The sequence below is a fragment of the Martes martes genome (genome assembly GCF_963455335.1).
Source record: "Martes martes genome assembly, chromosome: 3".
In the NCBI taxonomy this organism is placed as follows: Eukaryota; Metazoa; Chordata; class Mammalia; order Carnivora; family Mustelidae; genus Martes; species Martes martes.
Window position 1 is genome coordinate 150,834,004 of NC_137890.1, and position 12,416 is coordinate 150,846,419.

Consider the following 12,416-nt stretch of genomic DNA (forward strand, 5'->3'; position numbering starts at 1 on the left):
GGACTCACTCTTCACCTAAATGGTTACATAGGAGTCTGGTTATTGTCTTGCTTTTCTGGAATTTTCTTAGTGATACTTTTCCTCGGCCAAACATAAGCCCTGATTTTGGTTAGTGCCGCTCCTAAGAAAAAAATGCAGTCTCCCTTGTGATGTTCTGTACCAGGACCTGGCTTGCAGGAGCTGCTTGGTCCTTGGAATTAATACTGAGACTTGCCTTACCCCAGTTTCTTTTGGAAGCATACTTCAATCCTATCTTAGGGCTCCCTATTTCTTAGGGTGAAAAAAAGAGCACTTTAAGTGAAAACTTGCTTTTTGTGTTCCATGAACTGTTGCACATTGTGTGAGTGCCTGCCGTGGGTCAGGTGCGTTCTAGGAGCCTGGGAGGAGGAAGCAAAGGCTGCCACCTCCTAGAGCTGACACTGTGGTAGGGAGAGAAAGCGTAAACATGGGGATGTTCAGTGTCCTATCCAGAAGTGAGAGGATCGAGGGGGTTTGCTGTGGGCCCGGGGCCATGCTTCCTGGTGAGGAGGTGGGGGAGGCCTCCGTGCTGACACAGTAGGCCTGAGTGCAGGGACGCCAGCCGGAGCTGGTGGGGAAAGTGCACAGAGTTGCTGTGGTTACAGGAGGCTGCTGTAACGTGAGTGGGCTAGGAGTGGATGGGACGGGGTCAGAGAAGTGGCCTGGGCAAGATGGCTTTCCCCCTGGAGGGGAGAGGGAGCCATCAGGAGCTGTGAGCAGAGGACTAACAGGATTGGGGTTCAGCTCTGAGAGTGCCCATCTGTTGTTGGGAAAGCAGCCGGGGGCAGGGGCGGAGGCTGGGCCTAGCTAGGGGCTGGGGCTAACTAGGGGCTGGGGCCGGGACCTCGCCAGCAGGCAGGAGGCTTTCAGTGGTTGGGTTCAAGATGTGGTTGGGAGGAAGCTGGTAGTTCGCTGATGAGTGGGGCACGGGGTGTGGGGGAAGAGTCTGGATGCTGCTGGGGTCTGGCTGAGAGGTCGGGCCAGGGCGGGATTGGGGTGGGTAGATAGGATGGAAAAGGTATGGTTTCAGACAGAAATACCTTCCTCCTAACTCGATAGGTTATAGCTGACAGGATGAGACAGAATGTGACAGCACCAAAACCAGAAGTGTTCTCATTTTCTAAAACGATTTCCCACTTAGAAGAACACGTCTGTGCTTTTGAAATATTTGATATGCAAAGTGTACCGTAAATAACTTTTGCCTTTCTGAAATGGAGTTACTCGTTTCCAGTGCTTTGGTTTGTATCTGTCTGACATTTGATTTTGCTTCCCTGTTTCTGACAGGACAAGGCGTTGTGTTGGAGCGCTCCATCTTCAGTGACTTCGTGTTCTTGGAGGCGATGTACAACCAAGGCTTCATCCGAAAGCAGTGTGAGTCGGGACTGTGGTCAGGCCTTCCTGGGTGAGGCTCTGGCAGACTCCCTTTACAGTTGGTGTGCGCTCGGCACGTGCAGTGACTACATGAATAAGTGCCTTTACTTGTTACATTAACAGGAAAAAAGAGCGTTCTTTCCACCCTCTCTTCCAACTAAATTCCTATCTCTGGGAAAGCAGACAGGTTCCGCCCAACCTTCCCCAAGACCGCATCTCCCGGCAATGTGTTCAGCCTTGCCAAACACCTAAGCTACTTTCTCTGATCTAGTTTAATTTCGCTGAATTAACCAGTTTCTAGTGTGTGATTTTGTGTGTCATTAGGATGTCTGTGTTTTTGTGCCCGCACCTGCAGCCGGCGTCATCGTCGTCTTTCCCTTCTGTCTGATACAGCAGTGTTCTGATTCCTCCCGGGACAGCGGCACCCTGTGGGGCTCATTGGAGGTCTGACAGGTGGACACGGACAAGGATGAGGTCTGGTCAAAGGTGGCCTGACTGAGGAGTTAGGGACACGTGTCTAAGGGGTGTCTAAGGAGGCGTGTGCCAGGGCAGGGCTGTGGGGGCCCTGTGCTCAGTCTGCTTGTGGACTTGTTCGTCTGAGTGCTCAGCTGGCCGGAGCCCGGCTGGCTGGAGCTGGCAGCCGGCTCTCCCTGGGGTGCCAAGCACTACGGGCTGGTTAGTGAGTGGGGAGAGCCAAGCCAGCCAGGAGACGATTCGGGGCTGAAGCGCTCCGCTTTTATCTGCTTCCGTGTTCTGCTGTGAGGGTGGCCTACCTGCACTAATGGAAGGAGTGGCCAGTGCCCTTGCTTCCGGCTGGAGTGCCAGTACTCCCAAGCACTCTGAGCAGCAGATGAGGTCTGTTGGCCAGCGTTTCTGGGCTGCTGACTGCGTGCTGGGCTCAGTCATAGGTGCCAGGAATATGACGATAGAAGACAAGGAAGGCTCTTGCGGTTCTGGCCGGGGTGAGGTGGGCACGGAAGCTGCATCGATGCTGGTTCCTCCTGGGGCTGCAGGAGCACACAGGAGAGTGCTAACTGGTGGGGAGACCGGGTACTGTCAGGCACAGCGGCCTTGAGGAGGGAGCCTGGTGGTAGAGTGCCCGGTGAGCGGGGTGAAGCGTGGAGGAGGCTCCTGCGGTGTTGATGGCGGGGGCGGCCCAGGAGAGGCAGGTGGGGAAAGCCCAGAGTGAGCAGTGAACACTGAGGCCGGGATCCTTGGGCTTCTGGGTTTCTGCCTACTGGGTCATCCTGCTGCAGACCTGAAGCTGAGTGGGCTCAGCGAGGGTGGCAGGGGGACATTCGGCACCCGGAGAGTGCAGGGTCTTATGGGACAGGATCTGAGAAGGGCCCTCGGGGAGGCCAGTGGCTAGTGAGCGGCGTTTCCAGGTTATGTTAGGGGAAACAGAGGACTTGAGAGTAGAGGGCGCTGCGAGGTAGAAGGTGTTCTCCAAAGGGGAACTCTGCTCGTAGGAAAGCGCAGCAGGAGGCGGAAGGACAGATGCCTTTCCTGAGAGCGGGGGAGGCTGGCCTGGCTCCGTGTTGCCCAGGTGGGAAGCTGAGATGAGACTGGGGGTTTCTTGCATGGGCAAGGAGAACAGCGCCCACGGGAAGCCTCGGTCACTCGCTGCGATGGCGTCACCTGTGTACCCTGATAGTCCTCCAGCTCAGACCCTTGCTGACTTGGGTCCAAGGTGTGCCCTGAATGGCCGCTAAAACCAGACTCACTGCAGTGGTCACCTGAACATTTCTTTTAGAGCAAAGTCATTGCCTTTCTGTGGCTCTAGTGTGAGCCCCCAAAGTTGATCTCTTCTGGAAGTTTCCACCACGTGAACCTCTGCAGAGATGGCAGTTTCTTGATGTTGCTCCTGTGGTAGGTGAAGGTGGTGGTTTCATTCCAGTGACCCACAGAGTGCTCTGCCTGACTTTCTAGTAACATCCTTATATGCCAGAGGACGTCCGGGTGCAGAGTGTCCTCGAAACAGCACCCGTGTCCTTTAGGGCCACAGGTTGTATGTGGCTGTTCTGCACAGTGGTGACCCAGGGAGAGTGAGCCCTCAGCCTTAACTTGCTTTCTGTTTTATTTTGTATTACTAAGTCTGCTACAGTAGGTAGTTCTGTGTAGCTGATTAAATTTACTGAAACCAGGTAAATGTAGCTTCCTATTTTTCAGTTATTTGAAAAAGAAAGTGAATAACAAAGGTCTGTCCTGGCTAGAGGAGACGGGACCGTGTCTGTTACTGCCAAGCACTGTGGGTGTGTAGGATGCGTCCCAGCCACAGGCCACCAAAGAAGACACTTGTGTGCCCTCTCCTAGCCTTCTTTGTGGCTAAGATGCCCTTAGAATCTGGCCTTTCAGATGACATGGAGGCCAGTGCATAAGTCCCAGCGTCCCCGCCCTGTGGAGGTGACGTGCAGTCCTTGGGCCCGGGGCTTGCTGTCTGCGGGCAGGAGAAGTGCTGCAGGGCAGGGGCTGCCCCTGGCACCTGCTGCGGGGTCCTGTGTCACGTGTGTGCTGCCGGTGTGGACACCTGTGCCTTCTGTGATTCATGGATTGACACATGGCTCTAGGCCCTGCAGTCTACCTTTGCTCTTTTCCTCGGAAGGGCACGTGGTGGGGGATCCTGCGGCGCCCCATCCATGACCAATGTGCCTCTCTCATGTGTGCAGGTGTGGACCACTACAATGAGGTGAAGAAGGTCACCATCAGCGAGTACCTGCCCCCTCATGTGGTCATCTACATCGACGTGCCCGTTCCAGAGATCCAGAGTCGGATTCAGAAGAAAGGAAATGTAACTCAGCTTTTTAGTTGCAGACCACGCTCTTTCTACTTGTCCTCGTTATCTTGACATGTTCTCGTAGATCAGTACTTCCCGGTGGCAGTCACAGCAGTTTGCTGTCAGGCACCGCCGGCCTTCACAAAGATGGGCGGCCCACGTGGTGGGGGCACCTGAGTATGGGCCCTCGTGCGATGGCTGGAAGGGGCTGTGGTCAGTCACTGCTCTCTGGCAGTGCTCTGCAGCCCAGAGCAGCATCCCGCCGTCACACCTTGTCCCCTAAGCCACCCTGTGGGGATGGGTTAGTATGCTGGTGGTAGGCCCCTTGCCGTGTTCTCTCCTGTTCTCTCATGGGGCTTCTGCGCCCAATTTTCTGTTGGCCGATTGAATGTGATTTCTGGCATCCTTTCAGTTCTCCCTTCCTGTTTAACTCAGGTTGAGCCCCTGTCCCTCCTTTCCCCATGTGGAGACTGGAGCACTGGGGCTGCGGTCCCTGCTCAGGCAGCGCTGGCTGAGCCTGCATTAGGGGGCCGGAAGCTGCGGTTTGGTGCTGCTCACAGGCTCGGGGCACAAAGCAGGACCCGGGGCACGAAGGTGTCACTGCTGCTCAGACTATTTCTTGTCTGCAGACACCACTCTCACATGGAGTAATTTTTCCTGGGACAGAACAGGTCTTCTTTCCAACGCTGTGATGCAAGTGTAGGATTGCATGTGGGCAGGGTCAGCAGCAAACAGGGAAGCAAAGGAAGGTACCAGGTGGAGGTCAGTCAGTGCCACGAAGAAACATGAAGTGGAAGATAACATGACTTGCCTGTAGCATTGCTGAACTGTAAGAGGTTTTAGGTACTGAGACTGGCTGCTCAGATGTGGAGGTTTTGGTCTCTGAATTTGGTGGAGCACAGTTCAGGCGATAAGGGGGGTGAGTGGTGCAGGAAGTGGGAGAGGTGGTTGCGGTGTGCGAGTAGTCAAGGGAGAAGGCAGGAGGGAGTCTGTGGTGGAGAGGAGGGGGTAGGCTGGGGGAGAGATGGGCCAGTGCCCTCATTGTCATGGTCTTAGCTGCCAGGCTCTGGTATTTGTGCACATGAGTGCTTGTGTGTGTGCTCTGTGTGTGTGCACTACAGCCCATGCCAGGCGGAATGTGTATACTATAACATGTTCTTCCTGCTCCCATTCTAAGCGTGTGTCTTAACCTTAACATGTGAAAGGTTAGGCCACGGGATCCCCTGGGCAAACGTGTGTGCCCTGCTGTGGTACAACGAGGTTGGCCCTGACCAATACTGAGGCCCCTTTCCTGTCATCTCTGCAACGCCCAGGAGTTGTTCCGAGAAAACCATGTTTGTTGCTTGTTTTCAGCTTTTACAGGTGTGCAAGTAAAAGAAAAAGTCTAAACATTCCGCTTGTTTTTCTCTGCTTTTGTTTAGCCGCATGAAATGAAGATTACCTCCGCCTATCTGCAGGACATCGAGAACTCCTACAAGAAGACCTTCCTGCCAGAAATGAGGTGAGCTAAGCGAGCGATTGAGTACTGTGGTGCGGCATCCCCACACATGGTTCCCTGTGTCCAGCAGCCCGGAAGTTCATTCCTATTTATTACAGCGGATGTTGTCTGCAGTGTTTTAATCTCATGTTTGTATAAGCAGCAGTGACAGCACACATTTCAGCTTGATTGGTGGGGATTTTTGGTTTCTTGGTTTGCTTAGTTTGCCCATACTTCTTTGTTTTATTTCTACAATCATTGGAGGCTAGAAGTAAAACCATGCTGTATCCTACGCCAGGCAGTTAGCATCAGAGAACTCCTTTGTTTTAACCTGAAGTGGCAGCTGAGTATTCTTGGTTACCTAAAAGGCTTATTTGAAAGTGCTCCTTGAATCCGTGCCGAGAATTCATGGAGGACAAGCAATTTCTGTAGATCCTTTTAAAAGTTATTCTTAATGGTCGTTTGGATTACATGAAATCCCACCAGGTCCTCCTGTTTCTTTCCTTTCTCCTGCTTACATTGTTTCTTTCCTGAAAACACAAAGGAAATGTTCTCCCCTCGGTCTGCTTGTCGTCCCTAGTCCTTGGCTGCTGGTGTCTGAGAGGGAAGTCCGGCCCACTGTCCCTTGAGTCCCACTGGAAGGAGGTGTTTGATCTCTTCCTATAGGTCTCTAGCAGCTTGTCTTAAACGGTGTTAAACTTAAGCCCCTTGATGCCTGAAAATCTCATGCCTTTGCTTAAGATTTCAGTGTATGAAGGCGTGAGTAAAATCAAAGTAAGTTATGGTAACTTTGAAAGAAAAGTTTGATTTGTAAATTGAAAACTAATTTTTTTAATCATAAGCATTGATGCGTATGTTCCCATATCTGTTTTGTGCTAAGCTATTTCCTAGCAGCAGGATAGAGCAGGGTGAGCTGTAGGTCCCTGTCTTCCTGTTGGACTGCTCTGTTTTTAGGACTAGAGGTGTAGGAAAAAAGCAGGTTTCATAATCTGTGCTCAGGGGAATGTATAGACATACGTGAATAAGCAGAAGAAACGGAGATAGTTGACCCTTGGGTGGCAGTTCCAAAACTCTTAGAGATCTGACTATAGAAACCTCAGCTGAGAGATGGCGTTCTGACAAATTCTCAAATGAAATATTTAGCTAATAATGCCTGAGTCAGGCTTGCTGTGAGGGTGAAGTTTTCTTTTACTTTGTGGTGATTTTCAAGAACTTCTCCTAGAGGGCTTCCTGATAACGAAGTATGTTCAGCGGCCATCGTAAGCGCCCCTTGTATCGTCTCTGTTCTGGCCTGGATACCTGCCCTGGTTACATCCCTGCGCGCCCAGGGGGTCCTCTTGCTCTGGTGGTCCTGTCTCGGGGGGCATCAGGTGAACAAGGTGAAGGGAAGGAGAGGTGCTTAGGGTAGGTGTGAGTTTTTCATGGAACACGTGTAGCACGTGGCCGCTAACGGGACAGGCACGGTGTTGTGTGCTTGTCGCCATGAAGGAGAGGGTGCCTCTCCACGACTGATGGTCGCACTGCTGACTGTAGCTCACCTGAAGACTATAGCTCACCTGAAGACACCACACGTGTTGGGGACTGTCCCCTCCCCTGCTTTCAGGATAGTCCGGTGGAGCCCTGCTCTCAGCAGTTTGTAGAATGAGAACAATAGACAGACAGGTGAATGTGTGGGATTTAATTTGATTTTTCCAAATGAATAGCATAGTAAAGATTTTTTAAGTTGTAGGTCACCTGTTTTCCTGCCACGGAGACTCATTACACCATAGGCACTGGTCTGTCCCCTTGTGGTCCTGCTCTCTTCTCAGCTCTGTCTTCCAAATATACACGGTCTGTCCACTCTCATAGCTCAAGCTGTTCTGGGAGCTACTTACGTTGGCAGTCATTTGTCACATTTAAAAGAGCACCTGTGTGAAAGTTTCTGTGCAGCCCATGTTATGTAAGTGTTCAATCATAGACCAGGGTCCTGCCGTGGCTTGGTGACCTACTTGTGTCTCGAAGTTTTCTCTTGGGAATTCACTGTGAGATTTGACTAGAACTGCCAAATTGTACATGCAATTTTAAGAAACTATCATGACTAGGTTATCTGAAGTTTGTAAGTCTTTGTGTTTTAGAATTCAGGAGGTATTTCCCACAGAAACAATTTTAGGTTTCCTGGGTTTGGTTATTTAAAATCATTTAGTTAAATATTACATGTTTATAGTGCTAACCTTAGAAGGTAAAATCGTTAGAGTATTAGTAATTAATCAGTAAAATCAAAATTGAATAAGAGAAGTGTTTTTTTAGCTTGAATGTCAGTATTTAAAGCAAAGTAGATTTACTGGGCTTGATTAGTGTCGCCTGCAGCTGAGCCAGTCTCTCCTGTGTTAGCTCTTCTTTTGTGACCCGGACACTGTCATCTTACGCGTCCTTTCTGAATGCATGAAGAACGGTGCAGCTTTGGTCAAAGTCGTATTGTGAGATTTTACGAGGCACAGTGAACTACCAAAGGAATATGTGTTTTCTGGCTTTGTCAACATTTATGCTGAAAATTGTTGGAGAACATGTTTTTTATCCTCATTACCTTATATTGTGGAGCTGTAGCTGGGTTTAGCAAACATCTGTGTATACAGTCGTAAAGAGACATTTACTCTGCTCCATTTATAATGTCACTGTTAGTGCTGCTGTTCCCAGGAGACCCAGGGGTTCCTGGGAGAGGTGTGCCTGGGGGAATCAGGCAGCTTAGAGTTCGCTCCTTAGGCCTTGATCGTGTCCCTGAATCTCTGAGACCCTTGTGGGCCACCCTCTTTGTTTCGGTCTCCCTTCAGAAACAAGCCAGCGGGAATGGGGGGTGGGTGGGGACCCAGCAGGAGGCTTTGATGTGTCCTCTGTCATTTTGTCACTGAGGCACTTGCTGTCGGATACTGCTCATTACAGACACCTGGGAAGCAAATGTTCGTTGAACTGAGTCACACGGGAGATGGAAATGTTAGGCTGTGAAATTGGCTCTGTGAGTTGTTCTCAGTAGGTGGTCTGGAGTCTCACATTCTCTGAGGGCAGGGGCCCTGTCTTCGTCCCCTGGCCCATGCTGCGCAGTGCCTGCCACCTCCAGGGGCTTTGCAAGTGTGCTATTTTGTGTGCTGGAGGTACCTGTCACTGCTTTCCTGACCTGTCTTGCTCACGCCTCTGACAGCCACACCAGGGATGCCACATCCACGGTGAGCATTTAAACTCCTATGAGATAGACAATAACGCTTCCATGCTAGCCGCCCTTCCTTGATTATCATGGAGTGTCCACGACTCTGTCTCCTACACACATGGTTTAATTCTGACTCGTGTGGCTTGTGGAGGGAGATCACTACCCTTTGTGCCTTTCTCTTTCTAGTGACAGTGGGAGGCTGTGGGTGCTTGAGGAGGAAAGATGCTGAGTTCTCGAATGAGGAGTGGTTCTTGCTCTGGCCAGGAGGGCAGGTGCAGTGAGCTTCTGTTTCTGGCTTTATGGGGCCGTTGTCGTTGTGCCTGTGGTTTCTGACCTTTTTTTTTTTTTATCTTTAGTGAATCAAAAAATGCAGTGATAGGGCTGCACCAAGAAACTGTCATCTAGTCAAATGACTTCCTTTGACTGTAGAATGTAGCCTTCTCTGAAGCACAGCACCTAAGAAGTTGGGGATTTGTAGGAGTCCATAATAATTAGCTACTAACTGAGTTCCTTAAACCAGTGGCCCGCTGAAGGTGGTTGCTGGTTGGTGTAGTTGTATACCATTGTGTAGGGTCAGATGTGGATTTCAGGTTGAGCATAGCTTGTAAGGTCTTGGACTATCTGTGGATTTACCCCCCATCAGTAGGGGAGTGCTGTGCTATCGACTCCTAAATGAGAGGGTGTCCCTTGTGTAATCTCATTGGGTGTGCCATGCAGCTGATCTGGGGGAAGTAGAAGTCTGTCCTTGACATTCTGCTGTCCCCTCTGCGGGAAGGGGGTCAGACATTTCTGCAGTGATGGGCTTTCCAGCAGGCCTCCAGTCTGGGCAGCCTCATCTCTGGCCGGGGCTGTGGCTTCAAGTCTCCCATGGTTTGGTCTAGAGGTAGTGGCAGAGGCAGCCTCCTTCATCTGTCAGGTACAGACTTTCCCATCTGTTGGCTTGCAGTCATGTCCCGGGCGGGCAGCCAGCCGTCTGCGTGGTGGGGCATGCGCAGAAGTGCTGGAAAGGGCATCCTGCCATCCCCTTCTTTTCAGGACCTAGCTGTGACTTTTCATTGTTTAGACAAAGGGCCAAGGACTAAGGGAACTGGGCTGTTGCCTTCCTGCTGCAGACTTGGGTTGTCTCCTAGATTTGAGGAGCTCATGTACCTTGTCCTTCCTCCTCCACCACTTGGCTGTTCTCCGGGCCCACGTCCAGTGATGAACCTATGGCAGCGGTGACCATGCACCCTGTCCCCCTCAGCCCCTGGTCTCTGGTGCCGATGCGGTGGGGTGGGGTGGGGTAGCCAGAAGGGAAGTCAGGAGATACACCTGCTGTTGTCACTGTCCCACCAGGAGCTAGCAGGTCCTCCTCAGCCTCTCAGGCCCCGTGAGCCAGCACGTGTCTAGCACACTGTTCCCTTCAGAACGGGCAGCTTTAATGTTTGTAGCGGTAGACTTTAATGTTATATACTCATTTGTTTATAAGCTTAGAAGATTTACCGTGAATTTCTTCTTGCCTTTCCTTACAGTGAGAAATGTGAGGTGTTACAGTACAGTGCAAGGGAAGCTCAAGATGCAGAGAAGGTAAGAAATCGGCTGAGAAGTTTATAATTATTCTTAAATTTGATTCATACGTAAAGTTCTTATAAATCAGATAATCAATTCAGCTCCCACTGGTCTTAGAAATGTCTGCATTTCATAAGCTCAAGGAGGCACTAAGGCAGCCCATCACTCCCCTGGGCATGAGATTTTGATTTTCATTTAAATAATTCAGTTTCTAGGATCTTAAAATTGTAGAAGGTACATTAGTAAGTGCACTTTGTAAAATTCAAGTCAATCTTTGTGCTATTTTCAAGAGAGCTTAATGAGTAATAGCCAAAAGAAATTGAAAAAGAGTAATGCAGGAACACTTGCCTTCCCAAATACAAAAACATACTGCAAAATTATGGTGATGAAAGCACTGCAGTATTACTACAGGAATTAATACGTGGTGTAATGGAACAGGAGCAGAGAGTGGAGAAACACGTGTGTGTGTGTGTGTGTGTGTGTGTGTGTGTGTGTGTGTGAGAGAGAGAGAGAGAGAGAGAGAGACTTGACTTTGGTAAAGGTAGAGCTTTAAAGAGAAAAAATGAAGTAGAAGGAAATGGATTATTTCTTAAATGGTGTTGAGGCAGTGAATCATCCGTTACACACAAAAAAAGTCCTGTATCTTAAATATTAATTGTAAATTATAAAAAGCAAACTAGAAGGTATGAAAATCCTAGAAGAAAATGCCGGTGTTACAATGTGGGTTTGAGGTCTAGGTGGTGTTGAGGTCTAGAGCACTGTGGAGTTGACGGCCTGGCTGGCTCTGGGTGCGGGAGCAGGAGAAAGCTCTGGAGGAAGGTCTTCTCCATGGAGAGGAGCGCAGTCCCTGAGCACCCGAGGCTGTGTCCCTTTGTGGTGCTGGGACAGCGCTGAGGACGCCAGCGGCCCATTCTGCTCCGACAGATTACATCCCACGTGCTTTTGTTTCTGGGGACATGGTTGTATTTAGGAGATTTTCACACCTTGAGAGATGTTCAGGTGCTGTATGTCTGAGTAGGAGAATGCATTTGCTCTGTAACACTGTTGTGTTTTGAGTTCAGGCTCAAATTCTTGAAAGTTAGGAGAGGACCCTGAGTTTGGCATGTTTGGGGACAGAAAGCATCTGAAAAGACTGCCCCCCAGGAGGTCGGACTGCAGGCTGCCGCTATGGGGCTGGAAACAGTGTATTGGATCTCTCTAGGAAGTGGATTCATTTTCTTGTTCTCTTGTTGCTTTCAGAGGCTGGGTCTTGTGATCAGGAATGAAGTCCCTAGGGAGGAAATGAGTAGTCTGTCCCTGACACTGGTTCCCCGAGTCTTCATGGTTTTTTCGTCCTGTGCTGCTTTTCTCAGCCTCACACATAATCTCTCCGCCACCTGTGTATTAGCTGGGCCAGGCGTCCACGCCGAGGGTCAGCTCCACCCCCCCGACCCCGACCCCAGCGTCTGCCAGGCTGGGCACCCACACTGAGGGTCAGTGCTCAATCCCATTTCCTCCCTGAAGGCCATCTGTCCGAATTCCTTTCTTTTTGATTTCTGTGCTGATTGTTCCTGCTAGATATTCGTGGCTTATACTGTATTAAAATGTTATCTCCCTTAAATTTTCAAAATGGGACTCTACATGAAATTGAAACTGTTTTTGTTTCAGGTGGTAGAGGACATCGAGTACCTCAAGTATGACAAAGGGCCATGGCTTGAGCAGGACGACCGCACTCTTCACCATCTGCGGATGCTGTGAGTTCAGTGCCATGGGGAACCAGCCCAAGAGGACGAGGGTCTGGGTGTTGGCATGTGGGCCCTTGCCTGCTGTAGAGATGTGGAGAAGTTTGAAAGAATTCTGTTTCAAGTGAGATGTTAACTGTCCCAGCAATAACGAGGTGTACTTCCGGTTCCCTTCAAAGAGGCTGTTGCACTTCCCACTCACGATTGGTTAATTGATCGCCAGTATTAATTCAACAGATATTTTGCTTCTACCATGAGCCAAGCACTGTATCAGATTTAGAGGATTTGGCATCAAATAAAACTCCTGCTTTCATCTCCTCTGGTCACTTT

The 12,416-nt window shown here is 50.2% G+C and overlaps 1 protein-coding gene across 1 annotated transcript in view; it reads left to right on the forward strand.

Annotated features, from left to right (window-relative positions):
- NDUFA10 (NADH:ubiquinone oxidoreductase subunit A10) overlaps positions 1 to 12,416 on the forward strand; it is a 52,956-nt gene that overhangs the window by 5,195 nt on the left and 35,345 nt on the right. Inside the window, exons 4-8 of the mRNA XM_080798540.1 lie at positions 1,303 to 1,389; positions 4,056 to 4,177; positions 5,584 to 5,663; positions 10,329 to 10,383; positions 12,013 to 12,098. Coding sequence (XP_080654666.1) covers positions 1,303 to 1,389; positions 4,056 to 4,177; positions 5,584 to 5,663; positions 10,329 to 10,383; positions 12,013 to 12,098 — 430 coding nt within the window. The remainder of the gene's footprint in view (positions 1 to 1,302; positions 1,390 to 4,055; positions 4,178 to 5,583; positions 5,664 to 10,328; positions 10,384 to 12,012; positions 12,099 to 12,416) is intronic.